Consider the following 24,075-nt stretch of genomic DNA (forward strand, 5'->3'; position numbering starts at 1 on the left):
CGGGCTCCCTGCATGGAGCCTGCTTCTCCTTCTGCCTGTGTCTCTGCCTCTCTCTCTGTATCTTTTATGAATGAACAAATAAATAAAATCTTAAAAAAAAAAGTTAAACCATCAGAATATAATTTTGGCTTGTGTGTTAGAAAGGAAACCCACAGGATGCAGCAATAAGGATTGAGGTTCAGGGCTGTGAGGCAAGGCTTCTCAAGGCAGTGTTGTGTTTTGTTTTTTAAGATTTTATTTATTTATTCATAAGAGACAGACACAGAGAGAGGCAGAGGCACAGGCAGAGGGAGAAGCAGGCTCCATGCAGGGAGCCCGACGTGGGACTCGATCCCGGGACTCCAGGATCACGCCCTGGGCCAAAGGCAGGCGCTAAGCCACTGCGCCACCCAGGGATCCCCCAGATTAGCTCCATTTTATAGTGGATTCTATTGAGGCTCAGAGAGGTTAAGCGGCTTGCTCACAGTCACACAGCTTCCCCGTGGCAGAGCCTTGACCGCAGCTGCAGTCTGACTCCAGAGCTCATCGTGAGCCTTTCTTCCTTCCACCGGCTGCCTCTTCCACTAGGCTGCCACCAGGAGGAGGACCGTTAGACGTGGGGCATGTTGCTCAGTATGCACGCTCGCAGGGTCTCCATAAATTGACCCAAATATAAGAAGGGATCTCCTTAGTTTGGGCAGCCAGAGTGTTCTGCGTTGTGGCTGTGGGGGCAGGGGAGGAAGAGTGTTCAAGGTCTTCCTCTTCACTTGATCAGACTGACCACTGACTGGTGGGCCCTGAGGTTGACAGGTGTGCCAATGGCAGCCCTTGTTTCGGGGCGTGTGAACCAGGAGGGCAGGCTGGAGACACGCCCCCCTCCACCAACTGATGCCAAGTGATGAGGGTGTTCCTCTGAGGGCCTGACACCCGTGCTGGGCATTCTGGGCAGCATTTGCCCTTCTTCTGAGAGCTGCAGTCGGACGCTCTAGGGTTCTGTTCATGCCGGGGATGGAGGGGGTGGAGGACATGGGGATTCATTACTTCCTCACGTCCAGTAACTCCTTTCCTCAAGTTTGGAATTCCTCTTGAGCTCTGCTGAGGACATCAGTTCCTCTTTCCAGAGCTTTCTTCTGCTGTGTATGTTGATGCTAATCCTTCATTTTTTGGTTATTGATCAGTGTGACCACATTCGCTTTTAATATTTCAGAAATATTTCCAGAAAACTCTCATCTACTGAAAGTGGCCCCTATCCCCGCCTTTTTTTCTCACTCTTGTAATCAATATATTCCCTCTTATACTGCCTTGTTGTCATTTCACTTGGACTTGGGGAAGAAGACAAGGCCACAAACATCCTTCATCCAAACTCTTGAATTTGAAGTCAGGCCACCCGGACTCCAAATATGGTGGAAACCATGTTCTACTGGTCTAGGACATGCAGATGCAATGAGAAGCAGATCCTAAGTGGCTTCTGAACCTTTCTTTGCATTTGGATGCAGGCAGACAAGTGGGGTTAATTGAGCCTGCAGTGGGGAGTTGAGTACCTTTCTATGGGGAGATGACGATTCACTTGAAACTTCATTGTTAGAACGTGGTTTTCTGGGCAAGGCCTGCTACTCCCAAAATCCCAGCCACACATTTCTCTTCATAGGTGAGTTCTCACCATGGCCCTATTCACCTCTTTACACAGTGACCGGCCACTCACCGCAGGTTGAACACGAAGCCAGGCAGCATCTGAGGTATCCAAGAAGCAGTAAGACTGACCTTCACTTCCCAGTTAAAGTATTTCCATCTGAGCTTATGTTTGATTTTGTAAGATAACATAATACTATCAGCAAGAGTGACCTTGACATGGGAAGGTGGCAGACAATCTCACCCCCTCCAAGTGGATCTGTCACTGAGCATGAGGAGACTCAGAGGTCTCTGGGCATATGGACAGGTCTTTTGGGTGGAAAAATGTGCAGTTCACCTCCACGGGTGCCTAAACACAGTCCAGTTCAACCCAGTCTACATCTCAAGATACATTTAGACATATAGCTCTTGCATAATTTAACAAAGCTGGGAAAGTCCAACACTTTCAATAGGCACCATTTATTTAAATTAAATATGGATTTTCCTTTCCCGTTGTAAAAAGATCTTTGGATGTTTGCTTCCAATGGCAGAAAGATCAACATCCAGAATCAAATGATTCTTACTTAGTCCAAAATATTTTCGAAAAGAGCTCTAAAAATGAAATTCATTTGCCAGGACTTTTTAAAAAGAGATGCGTGGCTGGGTAAGCAGCTCTCCCAGACAAGAGCAAGAGTGATCCTAGTGTTCAGGGATATTTTGGAGATGTTTTTACTTCTGCTCCTTCATTTACTCCTCCTTTTGGTTCCCTTCTCTCTCTCTCTCTCTCTCTCTCTCTCTCTCTCACACACACACACACACATTGTTTATTCTCCAAAACTACTTACTTTTTCTTCTTACATTTAACTCTCTGTCACGTATAACTCTGACATATCAGTAATCCCTCCCTCCCATCTCCCTTCCACTTCTTATCTACATTAAGTCTACTTTATATCTAAGCTGTGTGGCCATCTCTGCTTTGAAGCAAGGAAACTTTTCACTATACATGCATTTAAGGTTTCATAAGTACTAAATGAATGAACACATATTTAAAACAACTTATGTGTATATATATATATATATATGATATTTTATGTGTGTGTGTGTGTGCATGCATTTAATAACTCAGAGTGAAATCTAGTTCCCACCACTTCTTTGGAAAATTTAATCTTACAGACATTAGTGACGTTATTTCCATATCGATGACAATCAGTTAAAAATCTTGCTTGCAGCATTTTATATTTAAGTGACATCTTAGTGAATCATAAAATAAAACCCTGCTAGGAGAAGGAGGTAGATGAGACCAAAGAGCATCTCCAAAAGTTATCAACCAAGTGAGGCCATCCACATTTGATGCTTGACAGCCAAATTAATGATTTGTCTTATTAATACTTCAAATGAAAATAGCAGACATCTGTAAAGGATTTCCACCTTATTTTTAAATATTTCCTGTGTATAGAGGCGCCTGGGTGGCTTAGTCGGTTAAGCATCCGACTCTTGATTTCAGCTCAGGTCATGATCTCAGGGTCCTGAGATCAAGCCTTCCCCTGGGCTCCAAGCTCAGCAGGGAATCTGCTTGTCCCTCCCTCGCTGTCCCTCCCTCCCCTCACATGCATGCATGCACGTTCTCTCTCTCAAATAAATAAATCTTTAAAAGTATATACTTCCTGTGTATAAACATGTATGCTAAGTATGAGAGAGAGAGTCCAGTTTTCAAGTTCATTTCTGTCTCCTTCCGGCCCACCCCACCCCCTACTTAATTTACTGTGTAAAACTTAGACCTCAGAATTCAACCCCTTTCTGGCAACTTTGCTACCCATTTACAATGTTTCATAAGAAAATGTTGAGCTTATAGGGCTATATTATTCCTTGTTTCTTGTCCTGATGGTCTCTTGTTCATTGGGTAACTGTAGTGCGTATTGAATTCCCAAGAAACTAATTTTCAGAGGTTCCTTTTCTCTGATGATGGAACTTGAAAGACAAAGCAAGACAGAGAAGATTGAAAGTCCCACAGCAGTCCATCAATAATAGGGGTGAGTCCCTCAGAGGCAACAAGGGGATCAATGAAAACAGGACTCTAATAGCTAGAAAGCATCTCATTTGTTTCCCCCAAGACGTTGGCAACTGCCAAAACATGTGATTCCAAAAGCCACCCTAGAAGTGAGCCAGACAGAGAGACAGGTGCCTAGATAAGAGTCTAGGACATGGACTACCTCATCCCCGCCAAGCCCATGGTATACTATGGAGGATACCATTTCCACTGCCTACCATAGCTGCTGGAATGATTGAAGACCTCCAGTATGTGCCTTGATGCATCCAACCTGTTTGTTCCTGGGCAGATGACCAGCCCTAAGGGGACAGACTGGACGGTCTTATGTCATGCAGATGGGTGTTGGTGGGTCGCAGCCACACAGGGACACAAGAAGCCTGGAGGAGCAATCCTATTTGGAAAGACACATTCACAATCATGGAAGGACACTGTGCTTTTCCTCTGGTGGACACCATATATAGAGAGATACCTATATAGATCTTTTTTTTTTTTCAATGCACACAAGCCAGACAGGCTAAATTGTAGCTTCTCTTCAATAAATGTCCCAGTTGTTTGGAGTAAAAATGGTTTAGATTAGCACCCGGGCACTCTGACAAAGGTCTGGAGGGGTTAGGGGACTTGCCAGCACCATTAGCATTTTTTTCTTCTTTTTCCAGCAGCACTAAAATATGTTTGCTCAAAACAGAGGGAGATGGAGAACTACTGGCAGCCAGCACCTCTTAGTAGGAAAAAAAAAATGTTTTACGTCTCTGGCAAACGTACCAATTAAATAATGCTGTGTTGTGACAGATCACTGAGCAATTAATGCCTAATTGAGCATCATGCTAGACGCTTCTGTGAAAGCAACTTCCCTGGAGCTGGAGTGGCCACACCTCACAGCAAAACAAACCCGACTTCAAACTTCCTGCAGCACCCTTTGCACTGAGGAGCCCAGAAACCAAAGAAAACATTTTTTTTACTTTGAATCCCTGCGAGTTACACTGGAAGGATTAGCTTGACGAAAAGATCCCGACATTGAAAATCCTACTGGGGATTTCATACTTTCCTCATTTGTAAGCAAAAGCCATTTGCTGCGAGATATTTTTAGTGCAAGCAGCATCCCCTGTTGCCCTATTCTCTTACAATAGACCATTAGATCTTGAAGCCAGGCCAAGCAGACCATGTGACTTCGAAGCATCTCTTGGGTTCCCTCCGAAGTGACTAGTCTCGCAGGAGTCAGGGAATACTAGACTCTTAGCTACCGAAGACCCCAATGTCCTTCCCGGAGCCTTGAATTCTCCCTGATAGGATGTGCGGATGCTTTTGCAATTGCCTTTTCTAAGAGGTCAGGGCAGCAGAACTCGCCAAGTGACCTCAGTGATGGAGAGGTTTTCAGCCCCACCAGCCGCCTATGTAAATATAAAAATGTATTAGGCTGCAGAACTGCGTGTGTGGGAACAGAACAACCACACCATTGAAAGGAACTCGCAGGGCCAACGCTGGTGTCACTCACGTGGGTTTGGCTAACGCGTGCGAGCTTTTGATCAGTCGTTTTGATTCAGCGGGCTCCGCATTTCGGATGAGCCAGTTTCATTTCTGGAAGTTCGGAGCTGTGAAAAGTGAAACCCCAGTTACTTAGCAAAATTCCCCTTCAGCAGTGCCCACCTTGACAAAGAAAACAATCATTTTCCCTCTTTATGGGACACTCCTTTGCCTTGGAAAAATGTCAATGTGTAGTTCGATTTCCAGTTGTTTAGTCTGAAAAAAGAGTGATTGAGTGCAGGAGTGAAAAGGGGATATTTTATGCAGAGCTCTGAGACGAGGATCGAGGAGAATCATTGCAACGAACAGGAAATGTGTTCCTGAAATGAACTGAGAAATAAGTCTCTGGGCGAAATGCTCTAATATTCCCGAGTGTGTTCGGTTTCAGTGGATCAAATCTTTCCCATCTCTGCATCCAAGCTATTTGGCGGCGATCAGATGATCAGAGCTCAAGGAAGTGATTGGAGAGTGAGCTGGCTGCAGCTGCAATGTAGGCTGTTTTCAGGGACAAGGAGCCACTGTTTTTCAAACATAGCATCAACATAGAAGTTATTTTGTAGGCTCCAGGATGCAGCAATGGGCTGCACTGCCAGCATTGTTCTGCTTCAAGCTTTTCGTTCTGTGGTCCAGAGGAGCTGTCCACACATTTGTAGACGACGCCAAGAGGAACCATCCCACGAAATTTTGCCTCTGGAAAGTGACGATGAAATGAGTAGACCGAGAACCCTCATCATCATGGTATGGTATTTGTGGCAAAGCAGCCTCGGTTGATTGAACTGCTATTATAGAAATGAGGTTGCAATTTAGGGTTTGGGGGTGTTCAGCCTGAGATAAAGAAATGTGTGACCTAGAGTTTACTACTGTGCTTTACAACGTGGGGGAAACGTTTAAAACTACTTCTATCATTCAGAGCTGATTATCTTTCTCTTAGATCTGTCACGAAATGTGCAGTTTATCAGTCTATTTGAAATTCTCTTCTGCCTAGCATTTTGTATGCTGTTATTCACTTTTGTGCAGAGAAAAAAGAGAAAACTTGGGGAGTTTGGTTTAACTCAGTGGATTTTATTTTGTAACTCTAGTTGGAAAGAAGAGCTCCAGACATAGTTTTAGATCACATGTAACCAATCAAGTTGTGTGGATGTTGGTAGTTAAATATCTAGCTTCAAGGCTTTTGGAGTTTTTGTTTCTGACCCGGCTGTAGAAGTGCCTTTACAAAATGCTTAACTTAGGCACAAAATCAGAATAAAGTTTTTGAGAATTTTGTGGAATGCATGGTGTTTTAGAATGCTATTTCTTGCCATTGGCCACATTACATTTCTGTCTGTGCTTCAGTTATACTAGACAACATTACTGCTTCCTTTATGCACCTATTTTATCAGCAAGAATAAAGTAGAAGGTAGCGTCTTTTCTTACTTGAGCTTCAGGGAGAGATCTGCTTAGTCACTGAAATCCCACGTTCGGATGGAGGTGGTGTGCTAAAGTTTCAAAAATTGGGGAGATGTTGCATGGTTTCAGTACAATCGACTTTTTCCTCTTAGATTCCAATGTTCAGATGTCAAGGATGTAGTAAATAATGAATGAAAAATACCTGTTACACTACAAGTTTTTAAATGAAAGTCATTTGGTTTGGGCTGTGCCTCTCAGTGATAAAATACTAAGCTAGACCATTCCATGCCAACTTCTTCAACAAATCGATATTTGATTTTCGAAAGGCAATACAGTTCTTGAACTATTGGGCTATAATTTCCTCTAGGAGGAAATACAATGTAGGAATAATTTCATACGTATTATTCCCATAAGTTTTTCACAAATTAAATCTAAACGAATTGAGACTTTCCCCCCCAAGTTTGACTCTTGTTAATGACAGTAGCATTCCATAGTTATGTGTATTATTTATGCCATCTCAATCATTAAACAGCCTTCCCCTTCCCTAATTTTACCACTTAGAATATAATATTTGGCAGGTAGAAATTTTTTTTGAAAGATTTTATTTATTTATTTACAAGAAACACACACAGAGAGAGGCAGAGACACAGGCAGAGGGAGAAGCAGGCTCCATGCAGGGAGCCTGACATAGGACTGGATCCTGGGACTCCAGGATCATGCCTTGAGGTGAAGGCAGGCGCTAAACCGCTGAGCCACCCACGGATCCCCTGGCAGGTAGAAATTTGAAAAAAAAAAAAAAGATAACAATGCTGTATTTTTTCAAAGATCCCTTTAATTTATATGATACCTTTATGGACATTAAATGGAATGATGATGAATTTACTGATGAAGAACCAGGGCTTCAGAAACATTGCATATCTTATTCAAATCACACAGCTACTAAATGCCAGACCCTTAAGTCACATTTAGATCAAGGATTACAAAAGGCAGTATAATTTCCACTCTCTTCATACCTCTAAGGAAATAAAGATAAAACTGAATTTTCATGAGAAGTATGATGGAAATTTTGGACCACTCAGAATAAGATATGTTCATACAGAATCATTGTGCATCTTGAGAGTTTCCTCTGGGTCACTCCAAATTCATACATTCATACAGCTATTTATTGGTGGCCCGCTATGGGCCAGCCACTGTTCTAGGCATTTGGAATGTACCCATGAACAAATCCATCAAAGATTCTTGCCCTGAGCTATAAAGTTTTACATTAAGTACGTTTTCCAAATTTCGTTTTTATGGAGATGTCATATTAGTGTTGTGATGTTTTGTATATAAATTAAGATAAAGAAATGATTCTTTATCTTTTAAGATAGTAGTTCAAAAACTTTAATGTGTTTTAAAATCACCTAGGAATTCTTATGTATGAACCAATCCTTAGGCTCCTGGACCCAAAGACTCTATATAAAAGGTGTGGGGTACAGCCTGGGCATCTGCACTCTTAGCAAACACTTCTAGGTACTTTTGATGGAGGAGCCCCATGGATGACACCCAGAGAAACATGGCTCTGGAAACTGATCATCTACACTCTCCACATCCTGTCCTTCTTTAAACTGATGAGCTAATCATCATCTTACTCTGACTCTAAGCTTCTGAACAAAATTATTTTTTTCTCTCTCACTTTTCTATCACCTGTTAGACATTAAATTTATATATTGCTGTGTGTGTGTGTGTGTGTGTGTGTGTGTGTGTGTGTGTGTGTGATGGGTAGGGAGAGGGAGGGGGAAAGGGAGACGGAGAGAGAGAGAGAGAGAGAGAGCAAGAAAGAGAGAGATATTACTGACTGTGGAGCCAGAGACTCTGGGTTGGAATCTTGACTTCATCACTTATCAACTACATGATCTTCACCACACTGTTCAACATTTCTATGCATCTTTTTCTCATCTCTAAGATGAGGGTAATAGCTCCATCTGCCCAGAGCTGTGTTGAGGGTTTAATGAAGTGAAATGCATGTTAAGTCCTTACAATCATGTCTAGATATATCAGTAAAATATTCAATAAGGGGGATGTTCAATGACTGAAAAAGTGACATTTGAGGAAAGACCTAAAGGAGGTGAGGAAGCGAATCATGCCACTCTCTGCAGAGAAATGTCTTAGGCAGAAGGACCAGCCAGGATGAAAATTGCTAATCTGGGAAGAAGCTAAGGGTGTAGAGAGGCCAATGTGGCCAAGTGAGCCAAAGAGAAGTTAGTAGAAAGAGAAGGTCATTGCAGCAATGGGGGCAGATCAACGAAGGCCATCATGAAGACTTGGAGGGAGCTTTGTCCAAGAGTGAGAAGTGAAGCCATTAGAGGGAGGCGGCCCAGAAGCCAAGATCCTGGGCCATGGATCCAGAATGTCAGGATTGGACCCCAGTCTCTGCTACATGCTGTGTGATCTTGACACGATTGTCCTCCCTGTGACTTTGTTTCTCCGTTGTTAAAATACAGAAAGTAATGGTATATAAAGTGTAAATTTCTTGTGAAAATTCAGTAATACTTGCAAAGAGCTTAGATCAGTGCCTGGTGGATAGTAAGTTCTCTATTAGCTGTAAGCTCGTTAATTTGGAGGGCCTTCAGTGGGAGAGTGACAAGATCTATGGCTGCAGAGGGTCCAGGGTTGAACCAGAAAGACCATTAATCCTGCTGTATTACTGTGATCCCAGAAAAAAACCTGAATGGGAGTTGTTGAGGTTGTGAGAAGTGGTTGGATTCAAATACATTTCAAAAGTAGGGCCAATAGGGTTTGCTTACAGATTCAACATAAAGTATGAGAACAAGAAAAGACTCAGGGATGAATATGTGGTATTTTGATTTTGATTTGGCTTTGTTTGTTTTTTGGCCTTAACAACCAGAGGACTGAGTTGCCATTCAGATGAGGATGACTGCAGGAGAAACTTTGGCAAGAGAATCTAAGTTCACTGTGAGACATATTAAGTTTGAAGTGCCTGTCAGGTCCATATATGGAGATTTCAAATTGGAAATTTCATATACAAGTCTGAGTTCCGAGGAACAGTCTACAGAGGAGGTATAATGCCTGACACAACATAAATACCATTTAAATGATTGATGAATGAATAAATGATCTCTTTTCTAGTGTTCTGTATCACAGTGTATATTTGCAGTTAATCATATCTTGAGCTATTCATTGAAATTTTAATTATTTATTTACTAGTCCTATTTTTTCTTATCTCACTAGTAGACTGGAAACCCCATATAGGTAGAAACTATGTCTGCTTTATACCCTGATGGTGCTCAGTTCAATTCCTTTTATAGACTAAAAACTGATTACAAGTGTTATTGATTCTTTGAAATTTTTAAGTAATTGACTGATATCAAGAGCTTCATTGATAAAGCTGTCTACTTAACTCTTCATTGAAATATCCAGGAGTAAGTTAAAGATGGAGAAAGCTACGACAATAAAATCAAGGTTGTGAATGTTGATACTCTTCAGAAGGCTTTGGCATTTGAGAAGTCAGTATACAAAAGAGTCTCATTCCTGTAGCCCAGGTTCTGAATTCATGCAGAGATAAGCTTTGGGCTGGCATTGGCTGTAGTTTGGCTGTGTAGTCCAAAGTGGAAAGGGAAAGACTTGATAAATATCAAAATAAACCATTTTAGGTCCTTGGCATTTACAAGGGACACGTAAATCCTAATATCTGAGACTATTACAATGATTTATTAAAATTCAGTCAAGTTTAACTAGGGGAAAAAAAGGAGAAATTCTTTCAAAGCTAATTTACCTCTCACTCGAAAATTTTGCTCTGATGAGAGAAGTAACAAATATTTTCTTCAATTATTTTTTGTAGCTTTCTTTATAACATATTTCATTAAAGGTCTCAGACACTACCTAATTTAACTGATGTAGATCTGCTATCTCCTGGGCAGTTGGCCTCCATTTTAAGGTCTGTTCCCCTCTGTCTCTCCTGCCCCCCTCCCCTGAAAATTAGTAACTGTCTGGTCACGAACTGGAAGGTAGAATTGACACGAGAGGAGGGCAAGAAGCAAGTGCGGGGCAGGCTGCTGGTCTCTTTCTCTGGCTGTATAATCAGCTACCACAGCAAGAGTCAAAGTTTCAACTCAAAAGTGAAACATTTTTAAAATCCATGAGAATTTTGGAGTATCTCTGAAGTAGTAGAAACCACTCCATTTAAATTTAGGAATGCCAAAGATTTCGTGTATACACCAAGTCAAACATGGCTTTATCTTTTTTTATGTTTTTTAAGATTTGTTTATTTATTCATTCATTCATTCGTTCATTCATGAGAGACATCACAAAAGAGTAGAGATAGAAACATAGGCAGAGAGAGAAGCAGGCTCCCTTTGAGGACCCCAATGCAGGACTCGATCCCAGGACCCCGGGATCACACCCTGAGCCAAAGGCAGACACTCAACCACTTGAGCCACCTAGGTGCCCCTAACATGGCTTTATCTTTAATTTCAATTAAAGACAGGGGACAATGACATAGCCTCCACTTGTAGCTAGCAAGTCAGGGATGTAAGATCTCTTCTGTGAGCCAAGGATGTGCACTTATATGATAAACATTTTGGAGCCAGAGAACTTCAGTTATGGCCGGGACACCTGCATTACCAGCCGTTCTTTGGTGCTCTGAAATGCCAGGTCCAGGACCCTGCTGAACTGCAGTACCTGGATCAGATCCTGCCCTCGGTTTGTTTTTGTATGGCCTGTAAACTAAGAATACTTTTCACAGTTGTAAAATTCTGTAAAACAAAACAAAAAAGAAAGAAGACTGTATAGGAGAGACCATAAATGGCCCACAAAGCCTGAAGTCTTTACAGTCTGGCCTTCTGCAGGAAAAGTTTGCTCTGATGGATGATGTGGGCTCAGCCAGAAAGGAAACTCGCTGCTTTATTACTTTGACCTCTGCAGTGTATTTGCTCTTCTGCCTAACTACATACAGAGGAACTTGGGTTTTTCCTGGGTGCCTTTTGTTCACCCAAAAGTCTGAGAACTGCTGTGATTCAATGACCAATTTGAGATTTGGAGTCAGAAGCCTGTGTCAGTATCGAGTCTGTCTCGATATGCTGATTCATTGAGCCAGGTTTATTAAATGGGAAATACTATCTATCCTGTCTGTTGGAAGCACCAGAATGTTTATTTCTATGGAATCATTTTGTAAACTAGTGCGTGTCCTACAAAGGCGGAGTCTTATGTGGTAGGCTGGCCAAGTTAGAGCATCAGAGATCCACGGGAGGTCACTGTGCTGATGAGAGTTCATTATCCTCTGGGTGACTCAGTCAGCAATGTGACCATTTAAATCAGAGTTTTATTGGGTCGCCTGGGTGGCTTTCATGGGTTAAGCCTCTCACTCTTGGTTTCAGCTCAGGCTGTGATCTCGGTATGGTAAGATGGAGCCTCATGCAGGTTTTGAACTCAGTTTGAAGTCTGCTTGAGATTCTCTCCCTCCCTCTCCCTCTGTTCCTCCCACTTGTGTGTTCTCTCTCTCTCTGTCTCTGTCTTTCAAATCAATCAATCAATCAATCAATCAATCAATGAATCAGGATTTTACCTTAGTTGTTCCATATCTACCCCAAAAAGGGGTAGGGTGGCCAGAAGAGAGTGGGTGGGTGTGGCCAGAAGAGAGACACCAACGAGGGTCCTGCAAATAAATTCAGGGCAGAGAGAAATATATGATGTTCCCTTTTATTTCCTTTTATTTCCAAGGAAATAAAAATGATCTCTCTTCTTATTCTATAACAAATACTCTAATTTAAGAACACTTTATTATCAGAAGGATTTTAATATGTTTGCCCAGTTTCATCTTTTTTAATGGGTACATGAGGAAGAAAAAACTTAACAAATGTTTTAAATCCTGAATTAATGTTCTTTATTCATTTTAGTGCAGTTTGAATCTTGAATATAGTAATATAAGGTTCCCCAGGGTAAAGAAGCTTGTATAATGGCATATGATTTTAAATGGTTTGTGTGGATGGAGTAATATGGAGCTTAAAAGCACAGAGAATCTTTAGAAGTTATTTTTCCTTGTGGGGTTGTTTTTCAGCTGAATTTCAAAGGTGCAGAAGATGGACAGGTGAATTGAATGGCTTTTCCATAAGAATTAATTGAATGTGACCAGAGGCCTAGTAGTTAGCAACACAAATCTTTGAGGCCAAGGCTTACCAAATTCAGATTACATCTGATATTAGCTCATCCAAAGGATTGTGCATCTTTCTAGTTTTCCAAGCGATACAAATTTAGAAATAATATGGAACAGAGAAAAAGCATATGCAATTTAAAGGAATGTTTAAAATGTAAAGTCACCATAATGGTAAAGAAAAGCAGAAAATCAAATGTCGTGGCATATGCAGAAACTTTCACCAAAAACAATTAGCAAATTCAACTATATAGAGATAGAGAAAGACATAAATATGTATTAAAAATATAAAGAACATTATACTCTTAGTGGATTTGAGTGTTTTGGGAAAGGCCATAGTTTGAAGATAAGAAGATTATATTACCAAGGAGCAATAATGCATAGTTACATGATTAGAAAAAGCATAGATTGAACACATCAGTAGTCATAAAAAGTCCCTTAACTTTTAAAAATGATCAAATATTTTTAAAAGCCTGGTTATACCTGTTTTTGTTGTTTCTTTACTTTCCAGAACAGTATATTTAAAGCTTATCCCCAAGTACCAGGCTTTGACATAATAAATGGAGTAATACAGTCAAGGACAAAAATGCATCTTTCGGCAAACTAATTATGACTACGGCATCGTCCCATGCTTCAACCAATTTCCTCTGGATCTTTGGTTTAGTTTCTCAGATTTTGCTTCACTGACCTGATTTACTTACATAGGGACATAAATTTAGGATTTCAAACTTCATTTCCAATAATCTACTTTATCCTGCTGGAATGTATTTCATTCTTAAAGACCATGTTCAACAAATTCAATATGCTCCAGTGAATTTGTCATGGATACGTGGCCTAAACATCAGAAATTCAGTAGACAATTGAGTGACACCTGGCCCTTGGGTTTGACAGGTATGAGCAGCAGCAGACAGTGGCTGCTCTGCTCTCATGGACCTTACAATTTGCTGGTGGAGACAGAAAGGACTGGTGTGTATATAAAACTGTAACCATAATAAATGCTTCAAATGAGAGTTGCATTTCTACCTTACAACTTTATCCTTTGACCATCCAACCTCGACAACACAGTCAAGGAAGTTATCCTATAAAGTGGCAATGGAGCTGGGACTTAAGGAGTGGATAGATGCTAAGAAGAGAAAGAGGATGCCAGGTGCAATCTTGACTTTTATTTTCTTGCCAGGGGTTAAAAGCCAGAGTGCATTTACTCACTGGGTGATCTCAGGATCAATTATTTGCATTCTCCATGCCTTGGCTTTCCATAAAACAGGAATAAAGAGGGTGCCTATCTCTGTTAGTTTCCCATTCCTGCTGTAACAAATTACCAAAAACATAGTAGCTCAAAGCAACACATTCATAACTTACAGTGCTGAAAGTCAGAAATCCAAAATGGGTCTCATTGGGTTGAAATTGGCACATCTGCATGCCTTTCTGGAGGCTCTAGGGGAGGATCTGTTTGGGGTTTTATTATTTATGTTTTTTTGGCCTTTTGTTTTTTGGCCCTATTCCATCTTCAAAGCTCACAGCAGCATGCTGTCTTCAGACATCTCTCTGACTCTGACTCTGGACTCTCTTACCTCCCTCTTTCACTTTCAAAGGACCCCGGGATTGTGCTGGACCCACCTGAATAATCCAGGATACTCTCTCCATCTCAAGGCCAGTGAGTCTGCACCCTTAATTCCATCTGCGGCCTTACTTCACCACTTGCCATGCTAATAACAGACTCCTAGGCCCTGGGGCTTTAGATGTGGACATCCTTGGCGGGGGAGGGTTATTATTCTGCCTATCATAGTATCACATAGGATTATTTTAAGAATCTCATGAATGAATACAAATAAAAGACCTGCAGTAGCTCCTGGAACCTGGTAAGGGGTCACTACATTTTAGCTGTTATGATTTCCTTTATTGTTGAAACAAAGAAAAGATCACAAATGTAATCTACTCCAAGGAGTTATTTTAAGAACAAGAATTAAACTGCTAGGAGGAAACCTAATTTGTGCTGCATAGAATGTAGGGAAATGGAAATTTAAGGTTCACTTATTTCCCAAACCACTGCAAAACTCACTGCATAGACTGTTCACACAAACATATGATTCAAAGAACGTTTGGGTGTGTTTGAGATTTTCTTCTGTGTTATCAACCGATTGCTACTCTTCTGACATTTAACTTTTAGTTTTTTCTTGTTTCCTCTTCCATCCTGTATAAAGGAATATTGTATCTTTCCCATTCTCCAAACAATGCCACATTTAAAAATGATAAGGAAAAAGGAAAATACACAAGATCTTAAAAGAAATTATTATAATTTAAAACCACTAAAATAATTTTTTAAAAGGAGTACATGAGGTGTTAACTGAGAAAGAGAATGAATTTTAGTTTAAGTTCAATGGAGAGAACTGAAGTTATTAACTTAGAAATGCAGAAGCCTGTATCCTCCTTATCATTTTTTTCTTTCAAGATTTTATTTAAATTCGAGTTAGTTCACCTATAGTGTGTAATGAGTTTTCTTATTTTTCATATTAAAGTTATTACAACGTTTTTAAATGTCAGTAGACTTTTTTGTTACTGACTTATAAACAGTTAAGAAACTTAATGATTCCAAATTATGGAAGCTAGATTCTTTTAGAAATAGATACTCAGTAAGAGGTTTGATGAGGGAATGCATGTAAACCATAAATTATGAGTCGTAGAGCTTACAAAATAGGAATCCATGAAGTGAGAACAAAATACGGATTTATTCAGTAAGTTATCAGCAGCCCTGCCATTGGTACCTCTCTGCTCTCAGTGGCCTTCTTTGCTTTCATGCACTGTAGGAGAACAGATTGAACATCCTACAGAATATCTTTGACTTCTCCTTTCTGTGTCAGAGAAAGTTAGAATGGAGATAGCGTTCACAAAATAATAGCTCTTTAGCGAGTACTTTCAGCTATTTGTCACGCATTTTGCTAAGAACTTCAAGCCGTTATCTTTCCTTGTTGCCACAACAACCACTGGAGGAAATTATTTTTATTCCTGTTTCACTGAGGAAGATTTTAAAATGGGGCTTTGTGCAATTGAAATATAATGTGAACCACATAATATAAAATTTCCTGGGAGTTGTATTTTAAAAAGTAAAAAAAAAAAAAATACATTTTATTTAACTTTTTATTTAACTCAATATATTCAGACTTTTATTATTTTGACATACAATCAATATAAAATTATCAATGAGATATTTTATATTGTTTTTATACTGAGTCTTCAAAATTCAGTATGTGTTATTGCTTATAACGCGTTCCATTTGGATGCTAAATGTTGATCCCAGGTACTTGTTCAGTGTTTAGATTTCATAAAGTTTAGTAGTTGAACAAGCAAATTCACATAGCTCAGTTATTTAAAAGCTAGTTGGACATTTTCAAATGACTGGATAGAGAGCATCAGTTCTTAAAGTTAAATCAAAATGAATTAAAATTAACTGTCATTAAAAATTCACTTCCTCAGTCATCCTAACCACATTTTAAGCACCCAGTAGCAACCTATGGCTAGTGACTGCTGCCTTGGACAGTAAAGGTAAAGTAATTCTGACTTGCCCAAGGTCACTCATCCAGTAAGGATTTTAACTGGGATTTGAACCCAGAGCCATTGCCTGTAGCCAGTATGCCACCTACATCTCTTTAAACACCAGAGTGGTGAGTGGTGCAAGATTTTGCCAGCTTTATCAGGATATGTTCTATTGCTTTTGCATGGGCATTTGTTTCTTTGATTAAAACAAAACTAAAGTACACACACAAAAGTCATTGAATTTCTTTAAAGCATGTAGGGATGGGGCAGTAGAGACCAGGGTATTCAGTAATATGGAGACATGAGGTGAATTAAAAAATTATCCTTTTTCCCTGGAAAATTCTCATTATGTGCATAAGTGTCATCCTTACCAAGTTGGCAAATGAATCAAACAAACAAACAAAAATACAAAAGATAAAAATGAAAAGACTACCCAGGCTAGAGATAGAGTCAGAGACCACTCCATTATGGCTCTTGTCAAACCTGTAACTTGCTTACAGTCCAGACATGCCTCCCTCTTCATCCTCACCCGCCTGTCCCCTCCTCTGTGACAGCCTGACCTTGCTCACCTTCCCCCCTGAACCTGCCTGCCCTCCTGTCTCTGGTGACTCTGGTCTGGGATCACGTGCCAGGACATTCTTCTGCTCATTTGTCCAATAAGCTGGTGGGTCCTTTTTTCAAAATTCAGGGTATTCCCATATAGATTATATAGAATAAAATATTAGGAATTGAGGATCATAGAATTCTTTCCTCACTTGAAAGATGAAACTCAGAGGGGCACCTGGATGGCTCAGTGGTTGGGCGTCTGCCTTTGGCTCAGGACGTGATCCCGGGGTCCTGGGATTGAGTCCCATGTCGGGCTCCCTGCATGGAGCCTGCTTGTCCCTCTGCCTATGTCTCTCTCTCTCTCTCTCTCTCTCTCTCTCTCTCTGTGTGTGTGTCTCATGAATTAATAAATAAAATCTTAAAAAAAAAAAAAGATGAAACTCAGGACCAAAGAGATAAGTTTGCCTCTGTCACTTCTGTAAGAGATGGCAGCAGAACAAGGACATTGGTCTGTGTCTCAAAATGAAAGACACGCTCTTTTTAACTACATACTATTCCCCCCTCATAATCCAAAGATTATGTAGTTCCAGAATATGTACACAATTTCAGATGACACCATATACATGCTAAACTGCAAAATACTAACATGATCAATAGTATAGCAAATCTTATCCGGTCTCTGATTACTTCCCTTTTTCTGATTATTTTAGAAGAATAGATCTACACAGAGATGAAACCCAATTCTGCCATTGTCTTGCTCTAAACTATTTGTCTCCTGATTTTCCTTTAAGGATTAAATACCAAGAGAGTAAATTCTACTTAATGTGTAGAGTAAACCCAGTAAGAACTGGTGCTTCGGAGAGACACAGAATATGACTATGCTGTGAGTCCAGGAGTCCCACGGTGGAGAGAATGGGCAGGGGGGGCGGGGAGACAAATCACTGTCTTGTAATCTCTTCAGATTAAGGAGTTTACAGAGTTCTGCATCGAGAACAGAAATCTATTTATGTTACCGTGTAGGTCTCTGACTCCCAAAATGCTATGCCTTAGCAAAAACATTATACGGTCTCATTCATTTGGGGAATATAAAAAATAGTGAAAGGGAATAAAGGGGAAAGGAGAAAAAATGAGTGGGAAATATCAGAAAGGGAGACAGAACATGAGAGACTCCTAACTCTGGGAAACGAACTAGGAGTGGTGGAAGGGGAGGTGGGTAGGGGGTGTGGGTGACTGGGTGACGGGCACTGAGGGGGGCACTTGATGGGATGAGCACTGGGTGTTATTCTATATGTTGGCAAATTGAACACCAATAAAAAATACATTTATAAAACAACAACAACAACAACAACAAAATAAACCAGAATTGGTAATGGGGGTCTCGATGTCGGACTTATGTCGTTGGAAAGGTTAGGACTGGGGGAGAATTCTTGCATTCTTTGAACCTCAGCATCCTGACCTGTAGCACAGTGATGATTCCTTGCAGGGCTGTGGACCCACATGAGACGTAAGGAAACACACTCAGCATAACATGCCTGCTGCGCTAAGGCAATGTACCTCCTTCTCCTGTGTAAAATGAGCAAAATACCTGCTGCTCACCTGCCTCGTAGAAATCAGTGACTTCTGTACGGGAGAACATACTCTGTTTATAATTTTGTGTTCATTCCAAGGAGCCGTTTGGGGATGCATGACGGTTCTTCACTTCTCCACCCGATAAGGAAGCAAGAATATTAAGAGACTCATTAAGTAAACCAAAGTTATTCAAAGAGGGGACTCAGTGGAAAAAGCCAGTGAACCCAGACATCCTCCAAATAAAAGGAATTGGAAAAAATAAGTGGACCAAAATGTAGAGATGGGGTTCAAGGACAAAGAGAGATGTGAGTGAGGAAGAGAATCACTGAGCAGGGAGAGAAATGAAGTGTGAAACGTGTGTGTGTGTGTGTATGTGTGTGTGTGTGTTTTTTTTTTCCTCTTTCAAATCGAAGTAGCACTGGGTCGTTAAAAGGCCTTTTTGTCGGGCTTGCTTTAAAACTAGTCTGCTTTTGTACCACTCTAAACCAAGGGGCATTTCCATCTGTGTCACTTTTGTTCTCTAATTTTTATTTCCTTAAGTCTCTCTGTTCTTCGTAGCTACCACACTTTGTCCCATTTTTGCCCACGCTGTTGAACAAGAATTCCCATGGATTTTGAGCTAAATATTGTATATAACCCCATTGTTCCTTTAGCTCTGAGATTGAGGTGGAGTGGAGCAGGTCTGTAACTGATGGAACCGGGCCAGAATCATCCTCAGGGTCTGATGTGACAGGCAGGGGAGGCTTTTGCTTGGACAAACAGACAAATGAACCAAAGAAAATTTCTAGAAATGTTGCCTCGACCAACAGCCCTGGAGACCCATTTGCAAAGAAGTGAGGAATAGAGAGTCTGATCACAAGTATATCTTTTTTTGCACAGCTGAAAACATAAAGAAGTTACAAACTGTGCATGGGTTCATCACAAAAAAGAGTAAGCACCTTGCAATCACCTTAGTTACCCTCCAGGTGCTTTTCAGATCTGTTTTTGGGGAAAGAATATCTCATGTGATATACTTTCAAGTATATGTTTGTGTTTCAAGTTACTTAAGATCATCAAGACTTTAGACGACTTCCTTGAAGATGAAAGAATTGAAAGGAGAAACAGGATCCTGGAGATTATCACTATGTAAATTTAAAAGTACCAGAAGAGGCTTGTGCCCTCAGTTTGGGAAAACTGCTTCTTCTTCAAACAACGGCTCGTTGTGTAAACAACTCGAGCAAAGCAGAGAGCCCCATCTCCAACTGAGACCAGGAGAAGTAAAGAAATGGCAGCTGGAGAGCTTTGCCCTGGGGTTCTGCAGAGGACACTGGGCTTCTCTGAAGGCATTACCACCTGACGTTGGCAAGCCTTGCTTTCATTTTACCTCCCTAACCTTCTACCTCAGTTTGGTTGAGGTTTGTGTGGGTAGATCTAGAGGCACATGTGTATCTCTGGCTCCGTTCTGCAGTCAAAGAAACTTTCTAACCTCCTGTTGTCTTTAAATATCCAGCTCCATTGTGTCCATGGAAGCACAGTCAATGTTTACATGTATGCACACCGTGAGGTTGGATATGGACTCAACCAGGATGCATGCCTGAAAACCAGAGTTTGTTTTTTTTTTAAGATTTTATTTATTTATTTGAGAGAGAGAGAGACAGCACAAGCAAAGGGGAGGGAGGAGGGAAGAAGGGGGATGGAGAGGAAGAAGCAGACTCTTCACTGAGCAGGAAGCCCAATAGGATAGGACACAGGGCTTGATCCCAGGACCCCGGGATCATGATGAGCTGAAGGCAGAAGCTTAACCAACTGAGCCACCCAGGCACCCCAGAGTTTTAAATGGAGCCCTGTGTGTCTGGAAAAAGTAATCTACTATCTTGTTTAGCCACCCCAGCACTGAATCTATTATTTTATTTAGAACCTTGTGAGGATAGAGCCAGTGAGGATAGAACTTTTGTGGTAAAACTCATAAATCTTGGTAGATACTGTTTCTTTTAATCCCTTACTTCCTAGCAATAAATGTCAATTTATCACCATTTCATAGAGAATACCAAATACCCAGTACCAAGTGGATTCCTCAATACCAAATAGATTAAAAGGAGTGATGTGTTAAAGACCATGGAGGAAGCAAGAAATTGAGAATAGGGGCTGGGTAGATTGCAAAAGGTGAGGACCTTTGGATGGAGGCGAGCCTCGGCCTTCACACTTTGATAGCAAAACCCTTTCTGGCAGAGAAGAGCTTACCCACTTAGTCCCAGAACCCGTTCTGCCTTGGATTCTTTTAGACTTAGACTCATATTCTTGCGGTTTAACGAATCCAAAACTTAGACTATTCTTAGTTCCTAGAGGTTATTTTCTGGCACTCTTCTCTGAATACCACATGGGAATTATTTCAGTCAGTAAAAATACTAAACATAACATTCTCTGTTAGCTTTCTTCTTGCCATTTTTGTTTCACACATGCTTGATTTCCTAGTAAATGTCCTCTTTTAGGTGCATGGTCGTGGTCATGATTTAAAGTTGTGTTACTTTCTCGGTGGTTACATGACTCCGTGTTCAAAGGTGTAGATTTAGATGAATCCATTCAAAATTCAGCTGGTGATCGCTATTTAGATCTTTCCCCTAAATGGATAATGAATAGGTATTAGAAAACTGCAGTTGCAGAAGAGGAAAAATCAAGACTAAATAAAGCTTCTTGGCTTTCCTTTTTTGTATTTTTTTTAAATTGTAAAAGTATACGCTACATGAATAGTTAAGTATTGCATGTCGGTAATAAGATAAATAGTGAATGTTTGAGGGGTTTTGCTCAAATTTCTTCCATACATTCCCTCTCCCCTCCAGCATCCCTAGAAATAGTCATTATTATTACCTGCTAACAGTTTTCTTTCTTTCTTTCTTTCTTTCTTTCTTTCTTTCTTTCTTTCTTTCTTTCTTCTTTCTTTCTTTCTTCTTCTTCCTTTCTTTCTTTCTTTCTTTCTTTCTTTCTTTCATCTTTTCTTCTTCTTCTTCTTTTCTTCTTCTTCTTCTTCTTCTTCTTCTTCTTCTTCTTCTTCTTTTTAACAAAATGTGAGTTTTTGTAAGTGATTCAAGAGATCTTTTTAATCACAAAGTTAAACATGATCATGACCTAGAATGTGTGGGCACAGAGCCAATTTTTTATTTAATTCCCTACTGTAATCTGATAGGGAGATCTATTAGGGTCACTGATATAACCTATTTTCTGTCACAGTCACCAAATAAAATAGCAATTTCAGATAACTCATTACAAAATCATATTTGGGGTACATCCTAGCCAATGTCAAGCCACCGGGCAAACACTGAAATTTTTACTTACTATGTAGATGATCAAGTCATATGAAGGTAAACTCTCTAAACTGGAGATTAGAAGATGGATGGAACTTTATCTCTTTGATTCTAATGATTCATGTCCAATGAACGAGATCATTTCATGAGTTTCTACTTGTTCTAGCACTTACTAGATTTTAGACATAAAGGACTTTCCAAAGATATTGATGATTCCTGCCTTGTTATTCACAGATGTGGTTACATGTGACCCTCTATTTTTTACCTGAATATCTGCTTTAGGATCATATTTAACTTTATGTCCATGAGCTAGCTTGTGTTGAAGGGTTTATTTATGTTTTTTTACAGCCTCAATAAAATATAATTGGTCATAAGCCCAACAAGTGTTAAGGTCTAGTCCAAAGAAACTTGTTACAGAGCCCATTATTCTCTTTGTCACACTTAGCATTTTTCTGCATCTTTTCAATGAGAGTTGTTCTGCATTTGTCTCAGGAATGTTGTGTGATAATTTCTCAGATTTAAAGCCTATATGATCAGGGGCACCTGGAATGCTCAGTTGGTTAAGTGTCAAACTTTTGGTTTTGGCTCAGGTCATGATCTCAGGTTCCTGGGATCGAGCCCTGCATCAGGCTCCACGTTCAGCAAGAAGTCTGCTTGAGATTCTTTTTCTCCTTCTCCCTCTGCCCCTCTCCCTGCCCACACTGGATCTCTCTCCCTAAGGTAATAAATAAATAAAATATTTTTTTAAATATTAAAAAATTTAAAGCCTGTATGCTCAGTTTTATGATTCATATAGCAGAGGCAGTAGTCTTACTGATGTCCAGAAGGAGGAAATAAACACTTAAGATTTCTAGAAAGTAGTAGTAAAGCAAACATTTCCCTTTTTTTCTTTTTTTTGCCCCAGGAATTACATTAACAGTTGCAGAAAAAATAGAAATTCAGTGTTACATAAATTTTAAAAGGCTATGTGATAGTTACTTTGTATATTTAAAACAGCATGTGTTGTATGGTACCAGTGCAAAGAGGCCATGCCTTTATATCCTTCTATAGTGAATGTCAAGCAGGAGTTAGAGCCATGACCCAGCATCATTCATCTGTGCTTTCCTAGCTGCCCACGTAATTTTTACTACTCAGGAATATGCAAGCCTTTCAAAAATGTCTTTTAAAAGAATTTGGAGAAAAAGAGCAAACTGAGAGTGGATGATGTATACACTCAGCACTCTGTGTTTGCCAAATATCAGAAGGCGTCAGAGAGTCTGTTGTGCCCACTTGTGTTTTTCCAGGGTAACGTTAATCAATTAGCTCAATTCTGTTATAGATAGTAAGTAATTACATTCACTGGAAGCCACAACGACATGATTAATAATGCATTCCAATTTCCAAAATTAGCATTTCACTCTACTCAAACATGTCTCTTTGAAAAGTACGTTTTCTTTGTATATAAGAAGCATGGTTGGTTCAAAAATTATTTCTCTGAAAATAATCCTGTGGGAAGGAGAATATTCCAGCCTTATATGATACCTAGGGCCCTTCCTGCATAAATGAGTATAATTCACATTTCTTCTTTAAGCATTTTGAAATAAATTCTTGAGAAATGGCACTTTAAACTTCAGAATTAAGCACACTATATGGAAGTTTTACAGCAGCCGGTTAAATTCTTAATAATTATGGAGCACCTGCTGTATGAAGGTTCTGAAACGAAGCTCTTTCAAGGACAGGAAGGTAATTAAGGAACTCTGGATCTAAGAAGATACCACAGCAATGAAGCAGTCCTAAGGGATTACAACCTAAAGAGAAATAGGTAATTGCCACAAGAGAAGCATGAAGCAGGTGCCATGAGATTTCATCAGAGGGATATGGAAGACAAGAATCCATCCAAGAAAGTTGCATTATGGACTATATAAGGATCGTATTGGGAGGTGAGGGCAGAAAAGTAAATTGCGTACTTGGATCTGAACATTGACCTTGCCGTGGAAGAGTGTTTAACAGTACCTGTTGTTGGGCATGCAATCAGCAAACATTTGTTTTCATATTTCCTATATGCCAGACTCCACTCTGTCTTCTACACAACATGATATTTGAGGACTTTTAGGGTTCTGGCTAGGTCTCCTTAAACTTGGCACACACTGTGAAGTTAAAGCACTTGACATTGAATAGGCCATTTATCACATACACTTAGGAGGTTGAATGATTATATTTTGGGGAAAATGTACATCACCAGATCCAAAAGTGATTATTTTTTTTAAAATCAACCTAATTATCTAATTTTGTTCTAAACAATTAAGAAGTTGATTAGTAGAAGTTCTTATTTTCTACCAAAAGAGTTTCCCTTTTCTCTGCTGCAATAATGTTGATATGAGCCATCAGCGAGAAGTATTTTTGCTCTGGACCTTCACACTAGAAATAATAGGCAACAAAAGTGGGCAGCACTGCCCTATGTCTGTCTACTTAATTCTGAATTT

At 40.1% G+C, this 24,075-nt stretch overlaps 1 protein-coding gene across 23 annotated transcripts in view; it reads left to right on the plus strand.

Moving 5' to 3' along the window:
- The window catches only part of DOCK10 (dedicator of cytokinesis 10), a 259,737-nt gene that overhangs the window by 55,401 nt on the left and 180,261 nt on the right, over nucleotides 1-24,075 (plus strand). For 7 of the 23 annotated variants that reach the window (XM_026006342.2, XM_026006344.2, XM_026006348.2 and 4 more), the window contains exon 1: nucleotides 4,837-5,893. The exons of 10 other annotated variants lie outside the window; for them this stretch is intronic. In XM_026006342.2, the coding sequence (XP_025862127.1) occupies nucleotides 5,732-5,893 (162 nt within the window). In that variant the 5' untranslated portion in view covers nucleotides 4,837-5,731. Of the gene's footprint in view, nucleotides 1-4,827; nucleotides 5,894-24,075 lie in introns of those variants that run through there. 6 more of the 23 variants (XM_072719382.1, XM_072719386.1, XM_072719403.1 and 3 more) reach the window with 2 other exon arrangements.

The sequence above is a fragment of the Vulpes vulpes genome, chromosome 9 (genome assembly GCF_048418805.1).
Source record: "Vulpes vulpes isolate BD-2025 chromosome 9, VulVul3, whole genome shotgun sequence".
Lineage (NCBI taxonomy): Eukaryota > Metazoa > Chordata > Mammalia > Carnivora > Canidae > Vulpes > Vulpes vulpes.